The sequence below is a fragment of the Carlito syrichta genome, unplaced genomic scaffold, assembly GCF_000164805.1.
Source record: "Carlito syrichta isolate Samal-C Ts95f unplaced genomic scaffold, Tarsius_syrichta-2.0.1 Scaffold312219, whole genome shotgun sequence".
Classification (NCBI taxonomy): domain Eukaryota; kingdom Metazoa; phylum Chordata; class Mammalia; order Primates; family Tarsiidae; genus Carlito; species Carlito syrichta.
The window spans coordinates 244,797-268,649 of record NW_007256315.1 but is presented as its reverse complement, the minus strand read 5'-3'; the positions used below and the strand labels follow the sequence as shown (position 1 = coordinate 268,649).

The 23,853-nt window shown below is 52.7% G+C and overlaps 1 protein-coding gene across 1 annotated transcript in view; it reads left to right on the top strand.

Moving 5' to 3' along the window:
* The first annotated feature begins 21,742 nt into the window (after nt 1-21,742).
* The window catches only part of ERGIC1 (endoplasmic reticulum-golgi intermediate compartment 1), a 65,855-nt gene continuing 63,744 nt past the window's right edge, over nt 21,743-23,853 (top strand). The window contains exon 1 of the mRNA XM_008069814.2: nt 21,743-21,802. Coding sequence (XP_008068005.1) covers nt 21,743-21,802 — 60 coding nt within the window. The remainder of the gene's footprint in view (nt 21,803-23,853) is intronic.

Sequence of the window (23,853 nt, the reverse complement as noted above, 5' to 3'; positions counted from 1 at the left end):
CTAGGGCTGCGGAGTCCAGGGAACTTCCGTCCCAATTCCAGCACTCCCACCCACTTGCTGTGTGTCCTTGGGTGTGCACTTCACCTCTCTGAGCTTGTTTGCTGGCCTGCAAGCGGGAATATAATCCCTGACCACCCAGGGTTGCTGTACTGCATTCACAAGAAGGGCCCACGGTCCCAGGGCCATCGTAGGTCCTGATTTAGCATCAGGGCCCCTGTCTTTTCTTCCCTCATTTAAGAAACTTCCTGATGAACCCAACCTTCTAAAGCAGAGGCTGCAATCTGGTGGCACTGGGGATTGATTTTACTCACGAATGCGGTTCTGCGGTCCTCACATAAAAAGATTTCATTGGAGCAGTGGCTCATGCCTATCATCTTGGAACTTTGGGAGGCCAAGGCAGGAGGACTGCTTAAGCCTAGAAGTTCAATATCAGCCTGGGCAGCATAGCGAAACCTTGTCTCTAAAAATAAAAATAGGGACCAATTGCAGTGGTCCAAGCCTGTGATCCCAGCACTTTTGGGAGCCTGTTTGGGCAACTTGGCAAGACTACGTCTCTACAATAATAATTAATTAATTAGTTAACTGGGCATGGCGGTGCACACCTGTAGTTTCAGCTACTTGGAAGATGAGGCCAGAAGGAGTCACCTGAGCCCAGCAGGTCGAAGCCACGGTGAGCCATGGTCGTGCTGCTGCACTTCAGCCTAGGTGACAGAGTGAGACTCCAACTCAAAAAAAAAAAAAAATTAGCCAGACATGGAGGTGTGCACCTGTAGTCCAGCTACTTAGGAGGCTAAGGTGGAAGGATCGCCCAGGAGTTGGAGGCTGTGGTGAGCTATGATCATGTCACTGCACTCCAGCCTGGGCAACAGAACAGAGCAAGACCTCAACTTAGAAAAAGAAAAGAGAGACATTGAATGGAATGGCAGCATTTCTTAACGAGAATATGTCACGTTCAAGACCCGCCTGGGCAACTTGGCGAGACCTCATCTCTACAATAAATCAAAAATTAGCTGGGCGTGGTAGCACACGCCTGTAGCTCCAGCTACTTGGAAGGCTGAGGTGGAAGGATTGCCGGAGCCCAGCAGGTCGAGGCTGCGGTGGCCGGGAGCGGCCACTGCACTCCAGCCTGGGCGACAGAGTGAGACTCCAACTCAAAAAAAAAAAAAAAAAAATCTGCATTTGCAGCGCATCTGGAAAGTGGATCTCACCAGCCATGAGGCAACCCACAGCTTCATGGAGGAGCAGCCGCCCATGCGGATGGGCCCAGCTCCCCATTGTGCCCTGCTGCCTCACACCCAGCCTGCTCCCCTGTGTGTGAGACCAACCCCCCAGTTCTTAAGGGGCCAGCTCAGGGAGATAGGGGAGTCTGAGGGACACTGGGCCACAGGCAGAGTCTGTGATCCTGCGAGTGGGGAGTTGTGAGGGCTGGGACCCACACTGCAGGGCCTCGCCAGGGAGGGGAGTGTGGTTGGTTTAGGGTTCCGAGTACCCTGGGACTCTCTGAACCGGAAGGGTGGTTTTACAGGGAAACTGAATGGATTCAACCTGGTGAAGTGGCGGTGTTGAGAACCCAGGCTCCCAGGACAAGCTCCCTGAAGAGGTGTCTGTGCCCCAGCTCTGTGTCCTTGGGCAGGTCACCACACTTCTCTGGGCCACACCTGTCTCCTCTGCAGAACGAGGGTGGTGGGTTGTTAACGCATGTGCCCAACACATGGCAGGTGCCCCACAGATGTCAGGGACCCACATGTGTCCATCTCCAGGTGGGAGATGTGCCCGCTCTTCTTTAGGGGCTGTCTGTGAAGGCTGCTGGTGAGATGGGCCTAGATCTGGAAGTCCCAAGCAGAGACAAGCGTCACTAGACCTGTGCCTGCCAGTAGAGAAAGCATCCAAGGAAACCACCAAAGCATCAGGAGTCTTGTCTCCATTTGATGGGGTGGGCATGGAGAGGTCAGGGCTGCTTTTTAAAATTTGTATATTTATTTTGGGAGTAGGTCTTGTTCTGTTGCACAGGCTGCAGTGCTCTGGCTCAATCGTAGCTCACTGCAACCTTGAATTCCTGGGCTCAAGCAATCCTCCTGTCTCAGCCTCCCATCTCAGCCTCCTGAGAAACTATCTAATTTTTTTTTCCATTTTTTTCAGAGATGAGTTCTTGCAGTGTTGCCCAGGCTAGTCTTGAACTCCAATCCTCAAGCAATCCTCCTGCCTCAGCCTCCCAAAGTGCTGGGATTGCAGGCATGAACCACCACAGCCAGCCAAGTGTTGTGTTTTTTTCTGCCTCCACTTTGAGCCCAATGCTAAGGCACCATCAAGGCTACTCCATGGGAAAGAGGAAGAATGTGAGAACCAGAGGCAAGCTGTTTGTTCTCTAAAACAAAGATGTGGTCTGCCCAGGTGCCCTCTGTCGGTCAGTAGCCTGCAGGACCTGGGTTTTGCTGGCCAGTGTCAAATCACAGAGGCCTCTTGGCATCTAACCCAGGCCACCTCTGCACAGTGTCCTCTGGTGGGCCTCACACCAACAGTGGACGGCAGGGGCCCAGGCAGGGACCGCTCCTCTAATAGAAGCTAGTGGCATTTGGGAGACAATGGAGACCAGTGGGTAAGAACTTGATCTCCAGAGTCTGCTGTGAGGATCTCAGCAACATGAACTAGAGATCAGCTCTTCCTTGTTCACCACTGGGTCCCTGAGGCCAGGACAGTGCTAGGGACTTGGAAGGCTCTTTCAAAAAAGTGCTGAAGCTGAGGCAAGAGGATCACTTGAGAACAGGAGTTTGAGGTTACAGGGAGCTAGCAATGCTCACACCTGTGAATAGCCTCTGCTCTCCAGCCTAGGCAACACAGTGAGATCCTTTAAAAAAAGAAAAAAGAAAAGGAAAGAAAAAGAAAAATTGGCCAAGCATGGTGACTCATGCCTATAATCCCAGCATTTTGGGAGGCCAAAATGGGCCTCGCCAGGGAGGGGAGTGTGATCACTTGAGCCCAGGCAGGGTGATCACTTGAGCCCAGGAGTTCAAGACCAGCCTGGGCAACATAGCAAGAGTTCGTCTCCACAAAAAACATAAAAATAAAAAAATAAAGAGAAAAGAAAAAAGATGTCAAATAGTAAGTGAGCAGATTCTCCTGCTCGGATGTGACTCACAGGTCTCTGGTTTGCAATGACTCTGCAACTCCGCATCCTCAGAGGGGATGGTAATGGTACCTTCTCCCTGGGGATGGCAGTTTCAATGAGATAATGTGTAAATCGCTCAGTGGCAGTTCCCACCCAGCTGTCGTAAGTGCTCAGCTGTGTGGCTGGGATTCCTGTTGGGCCTGGACATGGGTTCACATGTGGGGCTCTGGCCCTGTGGGTGATGGTGTTACAACTGTCCCTTTCCCTGAGTGCGCTCATTTGGCTAAAGGAGAGACTCTGGGGAAACCACCCATTTGTCAAAGAAGCACTTTGTGCACTTACATGTGTATAAGTGTAGGTGTGCACACGTGTGTGTCCGGGTCCTTGCTGCAGGCCTGCAGGGTGGCCCTCAGCACCCCATCTGGTGTCATGCCATGGACTCCCAATAGCATGGGGCTGTGGGATATGGAGTTCGTGTCCACCCTTTTGCCAGGCTTGGCCGGTATGCCATGGAACATGGCAGCTGGAAAGAGATTGCATAGAAGATGTGATACGCTACATGTGCTCTGGGCCCAGAGCCCCAGGAGCTGGTGAGTGGCTCTGGGCCCACTCTGGCCTCTGGTGGGAGCAGCTGCAGGAGCCATGCTGCGGTCCCCATGGGGGGTGGACTGGCCGTCAGAAGTCCCTTTGTACCCCAGACTCCTGGGGTGAAGCTGGCCGGGCTGCCCAGAGGTGCCTTCCTCAGTGGACCCCTCTGCCATCTCTCACCTGCTCCCAGAACGCAGACCTAGCATTTCCCTCGCTCGATTCCCATGGCAGCCCTGTGGGGAAGGAGTAGCCCCTTCCACACATGGGAAAATTGAGGCTTACAGGATCTGTCTGCCTGATGGGCCATTGGCAATTTGCTAGGTAAAATGCAGATTCCCATGGCCCCACTTGGAGGTTGTGATGTGGGAATCGGGGCCTGGGCCTCTATTGTAAGCAGCCCTTGTGGGGAGCTGTGAGGATTAGGGGAGTGGGAGGCACAGTGAGATTCAGGGCCTCTCGGAGCTGGGGCTGTGTTCTGACAACCGCATCTCCGCTCAGGGCTGCCCTCAGCCTCCCCGGGTGAAAAGTGACGGTCTCGCCAGAGTCGTGGTGACAACTCCACAGCAGCCTGTGAGCACGTGGGGGACGGGACACCTGTGTGTGGTGAGAGCTCAGTAAGCATTGGTTTGTCACTGTGATTCCACATGGATTCACCATCAGAGCAGTTTAAGAAACAACCACTGAAGGTGTCTGTACGTGACCTCAGTATGACCTCCTCAGGGGGCGACTTTCTCGGAACGTGGGAGCCAGGGCTGCTTGTCCCATTTTAGAGATGAAACGGCAGCAGACCTTGATCACGGCCTTTGGTTATACATCACTGATGAGGAAATTCAGCCCCTGCCAGGACCTAGCCACGGAGTCGGTGTATGCTCCCCGTGCCTGCGGAGGCTTCCTCCTGGAAGGCAGGGTCCTCCAACGGCCCAGAGCTGAGTGAGCCAGGAGTCGTGGGTCCCCACGTGAGTGTGGGTAGATGTGTGTGTGAGATGAGTGAGCATGAGTGGGTGTGTGTATGGGTGTGTGGGGGGGGTGTGTATATGACTGTGGCTGGGTGTGTGTTTGAATGAGTGTGTGGGTGAGTATAGGTGTGTGTGTGTATGTGTGTATGAGTGAGTGTGTGTCTTTGGGTGTGTGGGTATGTGGGTGTGTCTGTGTGTGTCGAGTGTGGGTGTGTGTATGAGTGAGCGAGTGTGTGAGTGTGGATGGGTGTGTGCTTGAGTACATGTGTGCGTCACCCTGCAACGGGACCGTGTCCTGGCCAGGGCTGGTCCCCGCCTGGCCCCTGAGCTGTAGGGTCAGACTCTGGCCGTCCGTGACCCTGAGCAGGTCTGAGCGAGTGAATGACGCTCTCACTTGTTTCTACTTATTTTTCCCAAGTGCTTGTGTGTCTCCCGTGCATTTCGGTATTTAATGGTAGACGTGCTTTGGTTTTTATTTGGGAGTTTGGTGATGCTTTTGTGACTAGAAATGTGCCCTAGGAACACAGCTTTTGTTTGTATGAGTTAGCCTCTGGGAAATGGGTTTTTTGCTTGTGTTTTACTTGAAGCCACGGTTTCCAAGAATCCACTGAGGACATTCAGTGCAGAACCATGGTACTGAGGGGTTGCTCACATGGGCGCTTGGCCACCAGTGCTCCCCCATGGGCCCCATCCTTCAGTGGATGGGACACGTGGGCTGGGGCATCACAAGTCACCGCACGCCCACCGCCTCCCCTGGATGGCATTTCCTGGAACACTGGGACACACTTGCAGGCAGGGAGGGTGACGCTCCAGGAGAGCAGTGGGGGCAGGAGAGGAAATGTGACCACCTCCCACCCACACCTGTTCTAGGCCCAGAGAACGGGGCCCACTGTGCCCCATACCCCACGCCAGAGGCCCTGCCCAAAGCACTTCTGAGATGGCCTCGGCCGGCGAGCACCTCATTGGCCCATGTGCTCGTCCGTCCACATGGGAGTCATCTGTTGAGCGCCTAACATGTGCACACATCGGGCCAAGGCTGGGGTCTTGAGCTGACCTACAGACATGGTGCCCACTCTTGTGGGGTGACATCAGCAGGGAAGATGGACAGTTGCATGATGGGAGAGCTTTCTGAGCAAGGATACCCAGGGAGTCCTGGGTTGGCTGATCTCATCTTGTGCGGGGTTCGAGGAGGGGTTCCCACAAGTTCACCCCTTGGAGGCAAACAGAGCTGCTTCAGTACTGGAGCAGAGATGTGACTGTCAGCACATGGTGAACTGACTGGAAGATGCCCAGGAAGGCAGAACCTTCTGGGTATGGTAGGCAGTGCAGCCTCCATCCTCGGCATGACGAAGCCAGGCTCTGCAAGGGGTGGCCGGGTCCCACATGGGGCAGGCAGCCCTCCTAGGATGCGCCGTGAAGACCGGCCGGGTTAGCCCAGTTGGACCAGCCCATAGTTGCTGCCTCTCGAGGTGTCCGGCCTTCTTGCCAAGAGGCTTTTTGAATTCACATTTTCCACATCATCCTGATGTTTTGAAAACATTGACCTTCAATTCATCAGATGTCACTTATTAAGTCTTAAGTCACATCCCATTCAATTAAAAGAAGACAATAGGCTGGTGACTCAGTCCCTGGCCTTTTGGCTGGAGGCAGCCCTAGACGCTGGAGGCCAGAGGAAAGACTACACCTTATCCCTGGTCCCTATTGTTCCTGGGGCAGGCAGTGTGTTACTCCTGGGAGAGAGGCTAGGCTGGGAATGAGACCTGGCTGGGAGTGAGGCCTGGCTGGGAGTGAGGCCTGGCTGGGAGGGAAGCCTGATTGGGAAGGAGGCTGGGACTGGGAGGGAGGCCGGGCTGGCAGTGTGGTTGGAGCAGCTGTGACAGGCCAGGAACACTAGGCCCAGTTGGGGGCCTTGAACTCAACACACTCTTTTTTTTTTTTTGAGTCGGAGTTTCACTCTGTCACCCAGGCTGCAGTGCAGTGACACATTCATGGCCACCGCAGCCTCGACTTGCTGGGCTCAGGTGATCCTTCCACCTCAACCTTCCAACTAGCTGGAACTACAGGTATGCGCCACCGTACCCAGCTAATTTTTTAAAAAATATATATTGTAAAGATGAGATCTTGCCAAGTTGCCCAGACAGGTCTTGAACCCGTGGGCTCAGGCAGTCCTCTCGCCTCAGCCTCTGAAAGTGCTGGGGTTGTAGGTGTGAGTTGCCACACCTAGCTGAGTTTCACTCTTGAGAAGCAAGAAGCCCTGGTGGAAAGGCAAGGCTTGCTCACACAGGCTGGAGAGGAGTCAAGGCCACGTATGCAGCAGTGCTTGACTGGAAAAGAAGAGACAGCAGATTGTGTACTGGCAGGGAGTGAATCAGGGTCTTCCTGGAGGAGATGCACTTGAGAGACGAGTTGGAGTGGGGCTGGTGGAGGGAGAGGATGGCATTCTTGCTGAGGGATCTGCAGCACGATAAGAGACTGGGAGGTGGGGACAGTGGTGCGGGAGAGTGGGGGAGACGGGCAGGTTCGGTGGGCGATGGAGAGCCATGGCAGATTCTTGCACACAGGTGGCACTCAGGAAAAAACAGGTTCAAGTGAATGTAAAAACATCTAAGGGCATGGCGGAGGGGAACTGAAAATCGACTGGCATGGGTTAGTGCGTTTCCCAAGGATGACAGGGGAGTGTCCCTTCCTCGGGGATCACAGTACCTTATTCAGAGCTCCATGGAGGCAGAAGACTGGAGGCTGACATGAGCCTGAAGTCCAGAGCCGCCTCCCTACCCTTGCACCCCAGGGTCCCCATATGTGAGGCGGGGAGAATAACACGCTGCCTCAGGCTTGAGTGGAGCATCCTCGGGTCATGCATGCAAAATACTGTGGGTGTGTAGATAGGGGAGGGGACTGTAGTCAGTGGCCGGGCCCTGAGGAACCCACAGCGGGAATCCACCATTGGGGAATCTGAAGGCCTTGTCGAAAGACAGGGTTGAGGCCCCATGGCCATGAGTAGACTTTAGGAACCTGTTGATGGACTTGGTTCATTAAAATAAAACAATAAGCCAGGCATGGTGGCTCACACCTATAATCCCAGCCCTTTGGGAGGCCAAGGCAAGAGGATTGTCTGGGCTTAGGGGTTCAAGATTTGCCTGAACAACTTGGAGAGACCTCATCTCTATAATAAATCATAAGATTAGCTGGGCATGGTGGCGCATGCCTGTAGTTCCAGCTACATGGAAGGCTGAGGCAGAAGGATTGCCTGAGCCCAGCCCAGCAGGTTGAGGCTGCGGTGGCCATGTGTGCCACAGCACTCCAGCCTGGGTGACAGAGTGAGACTGACTAAATAAATAAATAAATAAATAAAGTAATACAATATAGAGAATAGCCGCGGTATTTTACAGATCTTAAATTAGGAACAAGTGGAACTTCTGTCTGGGCATGACAGCTCACATCTATAATCCCAGCACTTTGGGGGGCTGAGGCAGGAGGATCACCTGAGACCAGGAGTTAGAGATCAGCCTGGGCAACATAGTAAGACTCCATGTATAAAAAAAAGCAATGATGGGAATGTCTTTTAGCATCAATTTCCTCATCTATAAAATGGGCTAATACTAGTGACTGCGAGACACTGGCATTAGATATGGCTGGGGCCAATTCTCCATGGATGTCCTGGACTGGCCCAACTCTCTATCGCTCCTTGTCCTTTCTCACTGGAGGAGCAAGCACTTCTACCTGGTTTCCAGGAGGCACTGATGGATGCGTGTCCTTCTTTGCAGGGATTCAAGGTAGAAGGCTGGGACTCGCTGCCGCTTGTGCAGCAACGAACAGCCCCAGCTCTGGCCCCATCCTGGCTGCGAGACCCCAGCAGTCTTTTCCTTCCCCGGGACTCAATTTCTCAATTTTGTCATCTGTCACCATGGCTAATAATAGTGCACACCCCACCTCCAGAAGTAGTGTGAGGGCAAGGCAAGCTAGTGTGCAGAACTGCCAGTGAGGGTCCAGCCCCCTCTCTTGCATGACTTGGCTCCAGCTCAGGTGACGGCTTCCGGAGTAGGAGTAGTAAAGCCTGGGTCTCCTCATCTGCTCTCTGCATCACCTCCCTTTTCACTTTCACCTCCCTAGGCTGGTCATTCTTTCCTTCCTTCATACATTCACTTATTCATTTACGAATCTTTCTGCCAGTCATTGTGCTGGGCACTGGGAGACCCAGGGATGAGCAGCAGGGTGCATCCCTGCCCTCATGAGGATTCAGTTTCAGCCTTTGAATCCCACGCCCCACTACAGGCACGCACCATCACACTCAGCTAATTTTTTTATTTTGTAAAGATAAGGTCTCCCTTTGTTGCTCAGGCTGGTCTCGAACACCTGAGCTCAAGTAATCCTCTTGGCTCAACCTCCCAAAGTGCTGGGATTATAGGCATGAGCCACTGTGCCCAGCCTGGCCCTTCCTCTCTAATCACATGCTAGAGGAATGCCTGACGGTCTGTGCTTAGTGAGACCAGAATCCTGGTGGTGACACAGGATAAGGTCACAGCTACTTGGGGCATCTCCTGCAGTCACGGGGCCATGAATTCTAACCCAGACTGCTTCTGAGGAATTGAGAAGGCTGTTGACGAGGCCCCTTGGTTGCTGGCAGATCCAAGTTCACCGTCTCAGTGAGCCTCACCCTGCGGGTGTGGGTGGGAGGCCCCTGTTGTCCAAATGAAGGATCAGGGGTGGGAGCAAGCAAGGGCCTTGCCAGGATCCCGAGGCTCCTGTTGGCCGCGTGCTTGGGCCCAGAGTCTGTAATTCCCCTCAACAGGTAACTCCAGGGGAGCCCGTTCCTTCTCTGAGTTGCTCGGGACAGTCCCACAGTCAAGAGCTCTGTGTCGCCACAGGCCTGTGGCTGGGGGGCCCATGGAGGTCATGAGTCCTCATCTAAGCCACTCCGTCCACACTTGCGCTCCTGGCTTCCTAGGATCCCCCAGGTCTGGTGGGCAGTGGGCGGCCTCACCAGGGAGGGCTCTGTCCCTAAGCTCCCCCCATCCTTCCTCTTGATCCTAGGTCAAGGCGGGGCCGTTCCCTCTGCATACCATACCCCTTACATGCACATTTTTCTTCTGTGATTTTCCTGTTTTGATGAGACACTGCTCTGGAGTGTGCAGGTTCCCAAGAGGGGATGGAGGCCCCGGCCCTTCCAGCCAGTCATTCAGCTTTGCTCCCAGGCCCAGCCCCACACCCAGCCGCACATCCGCCAGGGCCGACTGACCCTCCCACCCCCATGCCTCCTTGTTGCCCTTCCCAGTTGTCTGCAGACCACGCTCCAGCCTAGAATCTGCCTTGCCCCTCCCCCGTCTGTGTCTGCCAGTCTCTGGGCTGTGAGAGTTTACTAGAGTTCACGATCCATCTGCGCCCCCTGCATGGGGCTGATTGACCGGCTGCCTGTGGGGAAAGGGACAGGTCAGGGCGATACCTATCAACTACATTAGCTCATTCGTTCTTTCATCATATACCCTGGGCGCCTACTCTGTGTCAGGCATTGTTCTAGGTACTGGCATAAAAAGAGTGGGAGTTGCCAGGCATGGTGGCTCCCGCCTGTAATCCTAGCACTTTGGGAGGTGGAGGCGAGAGGATTGCCTGAGTCCAGGGGTTCAAGACCAGCCTGGGCAACATGGTGAGACCTTGACTCTACAATAAATAAAAAAATTAGCTGGGCATTGTGGTGCGCACCTGTGGTTCTAGCTAGTTGGAAGGCTGAGGTGGAAGAATTGCCTGAGCCTAGCAGGTCAAAGCTGTGGTGGCCATGAGCATGCCACTGCACTCCAGCCTGGGCAAAAGAGTAAGAATCTGACTCAAAAAAAAAAAAAAAAGAATGATAGTCTAAGTGTCTGAGAGGTAACAAACAACAATGCCTCCCCTCCCTGTAAGATGTTACTACTCTCATCAGCTCCACTTTGCAGGCTGAAACTGAGACTTGGGGCTGGGCATGGTGGTGTGTGCCTGGAGTCCCAGCTACTCGGGAGGCTGAGGTGGAAGGATCACCTGAGTCCAGGAGGTTGAGGCTGCAGTGAGCTGTGTTCAGGCCTCTGCACTACAGCCTGGGTGACAGAGTGAGACCCCAACTCAAACAAAACAAAAACTAAAAAAACACTGTGGCTCTCACCTGTAATCCCAGCACTTTGGGAAACCAAGTTGGGGATTGCTTGAGACTAGGAGTTTGAGACCAGCCTCGGCAACATATCAAGACCCTATCTCTACAAAAATAAAAGCAATAAAAAACAAAACAAAGCAGAGGCCCCGAGAGCTGACACAGGTGCCCAGTGCTGCTGTCGCCTCTCTACCACCTCCTGGGGAGTCATTTTAGAAGCACCCCCCTCCCCTGGAACGCTTACACCTCTGGAACTGAGTGTGGCTGGACTCCAGCCCTGGCGCTGGCCTCAGCAGGTGCCCTTGGGCAGGGGACAGCTGTCAAACTGCATTCAGTGTCCTTGCCAAGACGGCAGTGTGACTGGTGGGCGGCCCCCACTCTAGCTCGAGAGTGGGCACTGTGCAGCCTGCCGCTCTTCCTCCTGCTGTTTCTCACCTTTAGGCCCGCCTGCCTGCAGCCTTTCTTAACTCCTCAACTCTGCTAGAGACTCTTTTGCTGAGGGCTCTTGTCCTAAGTAATTGCAAGCTTTTACCCTCACCTTTGACGCACCTGTAGCCATCTCCAACTCCTGCATGTTTGTTCATTACTTACTCATTCGTTCAACAAGCTGCCTTGATTCAGCACCAGGCCCTGTGCCTGGGAGGGGCTGGGGACACAGGTGAGCTGCAGGTTGCTCAGATGGGCTCAGTTCTTGGATGGGGGAGCAGGGTTGGTGGTGGCGGGAAGGCATGTGCCGACCTTGAAGGACCTTGACAATGCCAGTGGCGGTAGCCAACCCTGAAGAGCCTTGTCTGTGCACCTTCACTGTCTTGCCCCCTTGCGTCTGTTAATCCATTTAATCTGCACGCCTGTTATTAGGAACATTTCATACATGGAGAAACCAAGGCACAGAGAGGTCAGCTAACCTGCCTCAGGCTGGGGGTTGGCCTCGTTCTTGCCGACTGGGCAATGGCTGCATGAACAGGCGCTCACCAGGTGATGGGAGCAGTATGAGCAGGTCTCAGAAGCATGACCGAGAGAGGCAGGAGAGGCAGGCTGCCTCGAGGCCCGTGAGGCTGAATCCGGGCCAGTGGGTGCCTGGGCAGGAGCCCTTCCTGGGCTGGTGCCAAGTGCAGGTCCTAGCATCAGGGCCAGGAGAGGGACCAGCACTCTGGGCCTCTGGTGTGGGGAGGGCGTCCAGGGCACTGACCACACCCATGTTTCCTTGTGAGCAAAAACATATTCAGTAGCCAGGCTGGAGTCCATAGTATTTGGAGTTCTGCCTGAGCTGGGCCTGGGCTGGTGGGGAAGAAGGGCCCGGCCGGGTGGACACAGGTCAGGCCAGCCCCGCAGGAGCCCAGTCCTGTCACTGACCACTGGAGTCACCCTGGGTGAAACGCATCCGCCCTCCTGGGCACTCAGCTCTGCCTCAGATTTGCTGCAGGGAATGAGCCAGAGTCCTCATCACACAGCCTGCAGGGCCCTGCATGATCTGGCCTCTGTCCCCCTCATGGGCCTCATCCTGTGCCAGCAACCCCCACCGCACACCCGCCCCAGCAGCCGTCGCCACTCCTCACACAGGCCAGCCTCATGCTTCGGACGAGCACTGGCCATTTCCTCTACTTGGAATGCCCTTCCCAGCGCTCAGCATCGCCGGCCCCACCCCTCCCTGGGGCCTCCATCTTCCTCTGACAGATCAGCCTGTGTTCCTCCCCACTCTTCCCTCTGGAGCAATCGCATCTCCCGGTGGCTTGTGTATTACCTGCCCCCTCCACGGTTCCCCCAAGGCACAGATCTTGCCCATCTTGTGTTACTCCTGTTGCCCCATGCCATCTGTGGGGCTGGTACTTGTGGACACTGTACTCAGCGAGTGTACAGACACCTATCGGCTAGAGGAATGGGCCTCAGTTTCCATGTCCACCCAGGTGTGAGGTGCTGGCCTCATGCGGTCTTGGTGCCCACTGCATCGCTCTGTCTTTTCTCATTGCTGGGCCAGCCCAGTGCTCACCAGGTGATAGGTGGGGCAGAATGTGAGAAGGAAAGAAGGAAGAGGAGAAGAAGTCACCCGGCAACTTTTTAAGACCAAAAAAAGAATAAGGACAGGTATTCCAATTAGTGAGTGGTGGAATGTGAAAGTCGCCTTTGCAACACCACAGTCATAATGCTTCAGTTGAAGTCCACTGATGGACGCTGAGATTAGTTCCTGGTAGTTGAAGCTGAACCAAGGTGTTCGTACAGGCTCAGAGCCTCTCCCCCCACATATTGAATAAGGACAAAGGGGGCAATAGTCACTTGACAGACCCCATCTTAGCCAAGCGAGGAAGGCTGCCATCCCTACTAACAAGACCCACGCTATCACGTCCCCTGACACGGTCCACCGAGCAGGGTGCGTAACTGTCGTATTCTTCTCAGTAATGTACAATCTGGAGACGTCAGACAAGCCTGGCTTGAGGGACATTCTAGAAAATAACTGACAAGTATTCATCTAAAAGGTCACAGTCGTGAAAGACAAAGGAACCGTCACAAACCAGAAGAGACATAGCTAAATGCAGTGTGGGGTACTGGACCAGAAAAAGGGGCATTAACAGGAAACTGGTGAGATCTCCCTAAACTGTATAGTTAGAAGATTGTCCCCAGGTTAATTCCTTAACTCTGAAAATTTTTCTTTCTTTCTTTCTTTTTTGAATAGGAGTCTCACCCTGTTGCCCAAGCTGGAGTGCCTGGCACACTCACGGCCACTGCAACCTTGACCTGCTGGGCTCAAGTGATCCTTCTGCCTCAGCCTTCCAAGTAGCAAGAATGACAGTTGTGTGCCACCACACCCGGCTAATTTTTTGGTTTATTACAGCGATGAGGTCTCTCCAAGTTGCTCAGATTGGTCTTGAATCTCTGGGCTCCGGCAATCCTCTCGCCTCCACCTCCCAAAGTGTTGGGATTGCACGCATGAGCCACCATACTCGGCAAGCCCTGAAAATTTTTCAGCGGCCATGTAGGATGTTACCATGAGGGACAGCTGGCGAAGGGAGTGTGGGAACTCTCTGGACTATTGGTGCAACACTTCCATAAAACGAAAGTGACTTCATCGTAAACAATTTAAAGGGTGACACAGGCTGGGCGTGGTGGCTCATGCCTGTAATCCCAGCACTTTGGGAGACCAAGACAGGAGGACCACTTGTGACTAGGAGTCCGAGACCAGCCTGGACAACATAGTGAGACCTGTCTCTACAAAATAAATAAATAAGTAAATTAGCTGGCGGTGGTGGCATGCACCGGAAACCCCATCTACTCAGGAGGCTGAGATGGAAGGATCACCTGAGCCCAGGAGGTCAAGGCAACAGTGAGCTGTGATCATACCATTATACGTTAGCCTGGGCAACAGAGTGAGACCCTGACTCAACACATAAATAGATTATAGAAAGTAAATGGGTAGATTCACTTTTTAAAAATGTGAATAGATGAGTTTTAAAAAGCAAACATTTGACCTCATCCCTAGATGTGGAAGACCAGTAGTGTCACCTGCCATGAATCCAGCGTACTTAGAAAACTCAAAATGATGAGAAGAAAGTTTGAGCCTAGAGCTGTTGCTAACCGAAGTTCCTGAGCTTGAAGCCTGTTCTTTTTATTTAAAAAGTGAGATTGTAGCCGGGCTCGGTGGCTCAGCCTGTAATCCCGCGTCTTTGGGAGGCTGAGGTGAGTGGATTGCCTGAGCCCGCGGGTTCAAGACCCGCCTGGGCAGGTGAGACCTCATTTCTACAATAAATAAAAAAAAATCAGCCGGGCGTGGTAGCGCGCACCTGTAATTCCGGCTACTTGGAAGGCTGAGGCGGAAGGATCGCGGTCACTGCACTCCAGTCTGGGGAACAGAGTGAGACTCCAACTCAAAAAAAAAAAAAGTGAGATTGTTAGGTATTAAAAGACCTACTAGCCCCAAATGAGATTTCCTTCTAAACTTTATGAAGAGACTTGAAGAGGTGGGAAAACGTATCACTTGGATGACGAATTCGTGTCGTTTGCTGTCCTGTCTGGGTTCCACCTAAAACCATCTATGGGAGCCCACTGTGCAGTGTCTGCAGAGCCACCAACCTCCTTCTTGAGGGGCAGGAGACAGAGGGCCCTTGGGCATAATCTGCCACACGGTCAGGCTGAGTTTCTCTCTCATCTAGAAACTCAGGTCTGAAATTGTTTGTAGGTCTGAAGCCACTTTCTCCAGGCAGCTGTCTCTGATTTTTCCTTATTATTATAGTATTTAGCTCTTAAAAAAAAAAATTGAACATGTGACTTTCTTGAAGGTATTAGGATTAGTTTCATAGTGTATTATTGTTCCTCTTTTATTCTGAGAGCTGGACTGTGTCGTACTTAGATGGTACTTGCTATGTCCCAGTGCTGGGTGTGACTCAGCCAAACAGGTCCTGGGGTTGCCTTTGACACCTACCTTCTGTAGGAAGTACGTCTTCTATCGCAATCCAGAATTCAGTGTATACAAACTGAATAATGCTTCACCAGCTACAGGTGATGCAAATGGATATTTTGTATTCTATGGTAGTCCGAATCTTTTTAGTTTTTGTTTTTTGAGTCGGAGTCTCACTCTGTCGCCTAGACTGGAATGCAATGGCACACTCTCGGCCACTGCAGCTTCGACCTATTGTGCTCCGCCTCAGCCTTCCAGTTCCAAGTAACTGGAACTACAGGCGTGCTTTACCACACCCGGCTAGTTTTTTTGATTTATTGTAGAGACGAGGTCTCGCCAAGTTGCCTGGGAGGGTCTTGAACCCGCGGGCTCAGGCAATCCACTTGCTTCGTCCTCCTGAAGTGCTGGGATTACAGGCTGAGCCACTGAGCCTGGCCCTATCTCTTTTTCATAATCCTAGTTGACACCCACTAAATTGGTTTCTCAACTCACCAATGGTCCTGACTTGCAACTGGTAAAACTTCGCTGCAGAGTGTTTAAGCATGAACCATATTAACAGGACCCATTTTTTTTTTTTTGGCACCTATTATATAGGCGCAGTGCTGAGCTGTGTCTCAGTTGCTCCTGACCATGTTTTGCATGTCAGGAGGGGCATCACTTTAGCCCTGCTCGCACAGCAAGGGCAGAACTAAGATTCCAGTCCCGGTCATCCTGGCTGACATCCCTGTCCTTGGGGCTATGGAATACTACCCCTTTGCATCCGCCGTGCCTGGCTCAAGGTTGGTACCCGGGAGAGGTGATTAATAGATACGTGAATAAAGGAAGCAGATTTCAAGTTGACGGAGAAAGAAATTCTAAAACGGTCTTTTGTATTACCCTGGCCAGGTGTGGTGGCTCATGCCTGTAATCCTAGCACTTTGGGAGGCCAAGGCGGGAGGATCTCATGAGACCAGGAACTTGAGGTCATTCTGGATAACATAGTGAGACCCCATCTCTACTAAGTATATATCCCTAAACTAGTGTAAAGGGTTTCAAAACCTGACTGATTTGATTTTTTTTCTTTTGAGGGTAATATTTAAGTTGATACATTTCTGACCATCAAGTGTCCTCATCTTAAGTGGGCAGCCCGGTGACTTTTTACATACATACCCCCATGTGTTCACCCCCAGACCAAGGTACAGACCATCTTCAGCATTCCAGAAGCTCCCTCGTACCCCTCCCAGCCAGCACTCCGCTGCCAGGTGTCCTAACCCTGCTTCCCACCCCACATGTAAGTTTTTTCTGTTCCTCAGTGTCACTTGAGTACATTTATACTATGTGTGTGTCAGGCTTCTCTCAATCTTATTACATCTGTGGGTTTCATTCATGTTACTATATCACTAAGTCACTCAGATGATCCTCTTGCCTTGGCCTCCCAGAGTACTGGAATTACAGGCGTGAGCCACTGTGCCTGGCCTGCAGTGAGGGGTTTTTTGTTTATTTTCTGAGAGTCAGGATCTCACTCTGTCCTCAGATCAAATCACTACACATCTCAACCTCCTGGGTTTTTTTTTATTCCAGCTTCAGGCAGGTGGCAGCTGCCTTTATTTGGTTCCTGTTTTGGGCACAAGCAGAGTAGGTGGCAGTGAGGCTTGCTGAATGAATGAACGATGCTTATGGAACGGATGCTGAGTGAATGAATGAATGATGCTTGTGGAACAGCTGCTGAATGAGTGAATGAATGAATGATGCCTCAGGGCTAATGCTGAATGAATGAATGATGCTTGTGGAACGGCTGCTGAATGAATGTGTGAACACAGCATGATAGAACAAAGCAGAGGCACCGCCGTGTCTGGGTGGAGTCTCCACAGACCCTGCCAGCCTCTGGGCCATGGGAGCTCTGAAGGCCAAGGGTTTGAGTCCCAGACCCAGAGCTTCCTGGCAGTGTCATCTCGGGCAACTGTGACCTTCCTTACCTGGAGAGTGGGGATTCTGGCAGTTCCCCTCTCCCGGGTCACTGACACTGTGTGGTCGGGGAGCGGGGAGCACTCTGGACCCTGTGGGGTGGTGGCCTCCCAGGCAGGTGGGGCTGATTTGGATGAAAGGCCTAGGACGATTTGTGGGCGAGCCCGGAGTCCCTGTTTCCTCCGGCAGTCCCATGGAGCCCACATGAGCTGCTGCGACTGCCCCGTAACCATTCCCTATGTCCCTCCTTCTGCCCTTGGAGACCATAAGAACACCCGTGGGCTGGCCTTGGCCTCACGGTTGCAGCCCTCTGCTGTCATTTGACGCCAAGAAGACAGCAGGCAGGCCTTGGCCGGCTGCAGAGCTGTTGCCACCCTGCTCCTGGCCACCGGCGGCCACTGGGCTGGGCAGGGCAGGTTGGCACTGGTCTCTCCCCACAGCCCCTCTACCTGGCACTGGCCAGCAGACTCCCTGCCACATCCTCAGATACGCCTGCAGCTTCCATCCCCCTGGCACCCCCCACCCGTATTCTCTCCGCCAGGCTGTTCACAGGAAACACCAAGGCCTCTTCCTCATGGAGAGCCCTCCTGGGTGCCAAGGGCTCTTTCTGCACTCATTTGTGATTTCATTTGTTTCTCAAAATTGCCTTAGGAGGCAGACGTAGTCCCCTCCCCATTTCACAGATGAGGTCTAGTCAGTTGCCTGAGCAGAGTCAGAATTTGAACCCAGAGCCTGGGATGCCTCTACTTTTCCCATGCTGCTCTGCAGGGGAGAGAAGACACACGAAAGTTCATGAGTGTAGCAATGGCCAAAGTGCTGGTGATGGTGACAGGCCCAGTTTACATCCACCGTGTACCTGCTCCATGCCATGTGCTGCCACCGGTGCTCCACACACACTTCTGCATTTTGTCCTCACTCCCCAGAGATGAAAAATGAGAGGTTCAGAGAAAAATATGTCCCAAATCAGGCAGCCAATGCATGAGCAGCGGAGCCCCTGGCTCTGACAATACCCAGGGCTTGAAGGCAGACACCCTGGTCCGTCCAGATGATGGCACGTTGCCCAGCGCTGAAAAGACACGAGCTGTCAAGCTGTGCCTAGACACAGAGGAGCCCTAGATGCTGACTGTTAAGTGAAAAATGCCCATCTGCAAAGGCTGCTCACCATGTGATTCCAACGATAGGGCATTCTAGAAAAGGCAGAACTGTGGAGGCAGTAAGAGGGTTGCCTGGGGCTGGAGTGAGGGAAGGATGAGGAGGTGAAGCAAAGATTCGGCGCGAGACTCCCTGAGATGCTGTAATAATGGTGGGTCGTCCAACACCAGCAATGACCCCAGTGTAAACCCTGGGTTTTGGGTGATACTGGTGTATCGGTGTAGGTTCATAGGGCGTAACGAATCCTCCCCCTGTGCAGGATGTTGATGGTTGAAGAGGCCGAGCCTGCATGGGGGTGGGGGGACGGGAAATCGCTGGACCATCTCGATTTTGCTGTAAAGCTAAAACTGCTCTAAACAGTAGTCTGGGCTGGGTGCGGTGACTCACACCTATAATCCCAACACTCTGGAAGGCCAAAGTGGGAGAATCGCTTGAGCCCAGAAGTTTGAGACTAGCCTGGGCAACATATTGAGACCTCATCTCTACACAAGATTAAGAAATTAGCTGGGCGTGATGGTGTGCACCTATAGTCCCAGCTACTTGGGAAACTGAGGTGGAAGGATCTCCTGAGTCCAGGAGGCTGAGGCTGTGGTGAGTTGTGAGCCTGCTACTGCACCTGGGCAACAGAGTGAGACTTTGACTCAAAAAAATAAACAAAAGTCTATTTTTTTTCTTTAAAGAGAAAAGTGACTGGACTCAGTGGCTCAGCCTGTAATCCCAGTGCTTTGGGAGGCCGAGGTGAGTGGATTGCCTGAGCCCATAGGTTTGAGACCTGCCTGGGCAACTTGACAAGACCTCATCTCTACAATAAATCAAAACAGCCAGGCGTGGTAGTGCATGCCTGTAGTTCCAGCTACTTGGAAGGCTGAGGCAGAAGGATCACCGGAGCCCAGCAGGTTGAGGCTGCGGTGGCCAGGAGCGTGCCACTGCACTCCAATCTGGGCGCTCAAAAAAAAAAAGAGAGAGAAAAGTACTGGCCTGGGATGCACTTGTTGGTGCTTGAGCTCTCACTGGGCTTTGCTCTTCCTAGTTCCAGTGTGGAGTAAAGGGTGCATGGCTCTGCAGAGTGCAAGGGCTTCCATGGTGGGGTGAGCAGGGGCTCATCTTTTCCAGCCATTCTTCCAAGCCTCCTGTCAGCTGTCATTTGAAATCCAACCCAGGAGCGTGCCCTGTGTGGGGAACCTGAGGGAGGCAATGGTGGTGGTTAGGTGACCCACAGAGGCCAAAGGGGAGGAGGAAGGAAGAGGTGAGGGGGGTGGTAACTGCATTCGTTGGTCCCCACTCCCCAGGACAGCTTGTGCTCAAGGAGGCTGGCCTCACCCCTGCCAGGGAATTGCAAAATTCAGGCTCTGTTGAATCAGTGGCCTTTGGAAAAGTACATTTTGCTCAGGAGCCAAGTAAAACTGAGGACTACGCAGCTAGCACACTGAGGTCGCAGGCCATGACTCACCCGAAGGGGAGGGGACAGCCAAGCTGGAAGGCAGCCGTGCTCTCTCTCTCGGCTCTCGGCTCTTGGCAGGCCTGGGCTCCCTCTGCTGCCAGCCCCTCTGCCAGCTCAGGGCCCCCAACTGGGACAGTGCGTGTGCTAGAGGCCACAGCCTCGGATGGCTTCAACGGGGCTCACGCCCCTTGCTGTTTAGGAAAGATGCTGTCTTGCTGGGCTCGGTGGTTCAGCCTATAATCCTACGCCTTTGGGAGGCTGAGGTGTGTGAATTGCCTGAGCCTGCGGGTTCGAGACCCACCTGGGCAGCAAGACCTCATCTCATCTCTACAATAAATCAAAAAATCAGCCGGGTGTGGTAGCGCGCACCTGTAATTCCAGCTACTTGGAAGGCTGAGGCGGAAGGATCGCCAGAGCCCAGCAGATCGAGGCTGCGGTGGCCGGGAGCGGCCACTGCACTCCAGTCTGGGCGACAGAGTGAGACTCCAACTCAAAAAAAAAAAAGATGCTGTCTCTAGGAAGCCATGGATAAGACGAACCACTGTAAAAATCCAGCTTTCTTACTGGCATTCATGATTGGTTTAGAGATGGCTTCCCACCAAGGTGAGTCTTTGGTAGATGACAGCCCAACCCCAAAAGCCTGAGCTTAGGGATGTCTGGGCATCATAGGAAGAGCATTCTATAGGATTGTGGTTCTTGTGACATTAGGCAATTCAGTGCAGCTTTCTGGACATCAGTTTTTTGCCTTTAAAATGGGCCTGAGCCAGGCCTGGTGGCTCATACCTATAATCTCAGCACTCTGGAAGGCCAAGGTGGGAAGATTGCTTGAGCCCAGGCGTTCGAAATCAGCCTGGGCCACGTAGTGAAACTTTGCCTGTATTAAAATGAATAAAAGAAAATGGGCCTAGACTAAATCAGCTTTGGTGTATATCCAGAAAGTACGTAGCTAATGTTGCTGTTCCCATGTCCTTGACAGACATTGCTAATCTATCTCAGCACTCGAACACTGAGTCAAGTGTCAGCCTCAGCAGCTGGGTAGCCACTAGACTTGATTTCCGAGATGAAACCTTTTGGTCACATAGGAACTCCACAATCTCAAAGTTCCCTTCTGGCTCTACAATGTTTAGGTGTCTTTGTCCTCTTGCTGTATTTTCTGTCCTATCTATTCCAATACAAAAATATTTCATGTTCAAGATCCAAGGCCAACTTCACAAACTGATAGTCCCCAGGCCAAATCTGACCTATAGAAGTGTTTGTTTTGCATATTGTTTTATTTTTTCTAAATTGGCATCATTTTAAAACTGGTGAGTCCACAGAAGATCCCCAGATTTCTGGCTTCCCTGATCTAGCTGCCCAGGGTCCCTTGTTCTAGCCCTGTGCAAGGCCAAGAGGCTCTCTGTGGTCTCTCCAGTTGCTGCAGGCCCTAGCCAGCCTACTTCTCTCATTTCCAGTGTCTGCCTGGCCTTGTAGGCCTTTTTCTACTCCAGAGAGGTATACTCCCACTAGACACAGGAGATCTGGCTGTCTCATTTGCTGACTCGAGCCACAAGGTGACCAACACTTGGATCTGCTCATTCATGTGGGATGCTGACATTTCCTGGAACCTCTTTCAGAGGGTATGGTGTTTGCTACCTATGAATAACAACTACCTGATGAATTGGTCTTATGTTTTTTATTTTTTGTTTTAGAGACGTGGTCTCACTATGTTGCCCAGACTGGTCTCGAACTCCTGGGCTCAAGCGATACTCCTGCTGTGACCTCCCAAAGTGCTGGGATTACAGGTGTGAGCCACTGCACCCAGCAGTTTTATGTGTTTATTTTTCCATGTGGGCTTTAGGGAAAGCCTAAAGGCAGCGGCTCAGCTATGCCATGAACAGTTGGAGATAGCGCAGGTTGAGGCAGATGTTGGAAATATGGGGGGGGGTTTCCCTCCCCCTCTGTCTCATCCACTCCCTGCCTCCCATGGGTCTCATCCATGACGTCTCATTGCTGATGGGTGGCTCCCTGAGGGGACTCACCTGCATGTCTTTGGTGAGCTCTTGGCTTAGGAAAGATGCGCAAAGACTTCCGTGGCTCCATGGGCCTCTCGCTGCTTGGAGATGATACTTCTCATGTAAGACTGTCATGCCCAGCACTGGGGACCCTGTGATGTGTGAGACAGCCTCCTGCCCTTGAGGAAGTCCCAGATTTGAGGGAAGACCCCAATGGTATTAATGAGGTAGGGTGGGCCGTGCTGTTCATTCATACAGTCCACACGTGTTTAGTGACAGCGCAGTATGTGCTATATGACAACAGGAAGACACACTCGGGGCTGTGGAGCACCCAATGGGCCACCTCAGCCAGCCCGAGGCTGCTTGTGTGAGCTGAGCTTCAAAGAATTACCCAGAGTGTCTGAGCCCAGCTCCCATTTCAGTGTGTTGACCTCCATGTGGCTCTGGGAACCTGCCAGGTGTGCTCCCTGTCTCAGGGCCTTTGCACTTGCTGTCCTTCTGCCTGGAGGGCTCGTCTGGCTATGGTGTGGCTGCTTCTCCCCTTAATTTGAACCTCATTTGCATGTCTCATCAGATGAGCCTTGTCTGATAACCCACATACCCCACCTAATTTCCTTTGTAACATGCGTCAACACCGACATTCCTCAGTGTATTCCCTGTGTGTCTCCATGCTAGGACACAAGCTTGGTGAAGGCAGGGAGCTTTGGGTAAGACCTGGAGCAGGGCTGGGTCCACAGTGGGCACTTGATGGTACAGAGAACCATGAGCCTGTGAGGGAGGAGAGAGAAGGGGTGATGCAGACAGTGGGCTGGGGCTCAGGCAGGTGGGCCTCTAGGAAACAGCATTGGCAGGGCCGTGGGGTGAGAAGGCGGGCGGACACCACACAGCCCAGGACAGGTCTCCTGAGACAGGCCCTGTTTTTTCATTTATAGCCTGTTTATTATAGAGAAACGGACAACACTGAGATGGGCCCAAGCGAGAGTGATCGCCAGCTCACCTAACCAGGCTGGCAGGGAGGATGTGCTGACCCCTTTATTTTATGCCCTTTGGATTGTCTGGAAAGTCTCTTCTTTTCTTTTCTTTCCTTTTTTTTTTTTTTTTGCGCCAAAGTCTCATTCTGTCACCCAGGCTGGAGTGCAGCGGCATAATCATAGCTTACTGTAGCCTCAACCTCCTGGGCCCAGGCGATCCTTCCTCCTCAGCCTTCCAAGTAACTGGGACTGCAAGTATGTGCTACCACACCCGGCCTGTTTTTTGATTTTTTGTGGAGACAAGGTCTCTCCATGTTGCCCAGGCTGGTCTTGAACTCCTGGGCTCAGACAGTCCTCCCGCCTCAGCCTTTCAGAGTGCTGGGATCACAGGCGTGAGCCAGACCTCACTTTCTAAAGCATAGTTGCCTGCCCATGAGGTCCTGGTGCTGTGCCCCCAGCCAGGTGCAGTGACCTTGTGTTGGCTGGGTGAACTGAGTGACCTTGGGCCTCTGGGGCCATGAGCCTTCGCAGGAGCCATTTCCTGCCACTTTCTACGCTTCCACCCTTCCTTCCCAGTCTTGTCCCTGCTTATCCTCTTAGACCCACGGTCTCAGTCTGAGAGTCACTGTCTTCAGCCTTTTCTGAACCTCAGTTTTCTTTTTCTATAAAAATAGGGGCAAAGCTAATTTTTATGTCCTGAAGATGGGTGTTACTACATGGGCTTATGGGCCATGCTCAGTAAATGTCATCCTCCTTCTGCTCCTTTTTTTTTTTTTTTTTTGAGTCAGGGTCTCTGTCACCCAGACCGGAATGCAATAGCATAATCACAGTTCACCACAGCCTCAGACTCCTGGACTCTGTTAATCTGCCTACCTCAGCCCCCTGAGTAGCTGGGTAGCTGGAACTACAGGTGTGTGCCATCATGATTTTTTTTGTAGAGATAGAGTCTTGCTAAGTTGCCCAGGCTGGTCTCAAACTCTTGGGCTCAAGCCATCCTCCCACCTCAGTCTCCCAAAGTGCTGAGATTACAGATGTGCGCTACTGTGCCTGACTCCTTCTGCTCTTAAAATCTTAATCCTGCCTTGTGCTTTTACCCCAGAGCTCAGCCTCAGTTTCTTCCTTGAGGTTGCTGAGAATGTCATCAAAAGGTGATCTCAAGCCGGGCTCGGTGGCTCAGCCTGTAATCCCGCACCTTTGGGAGG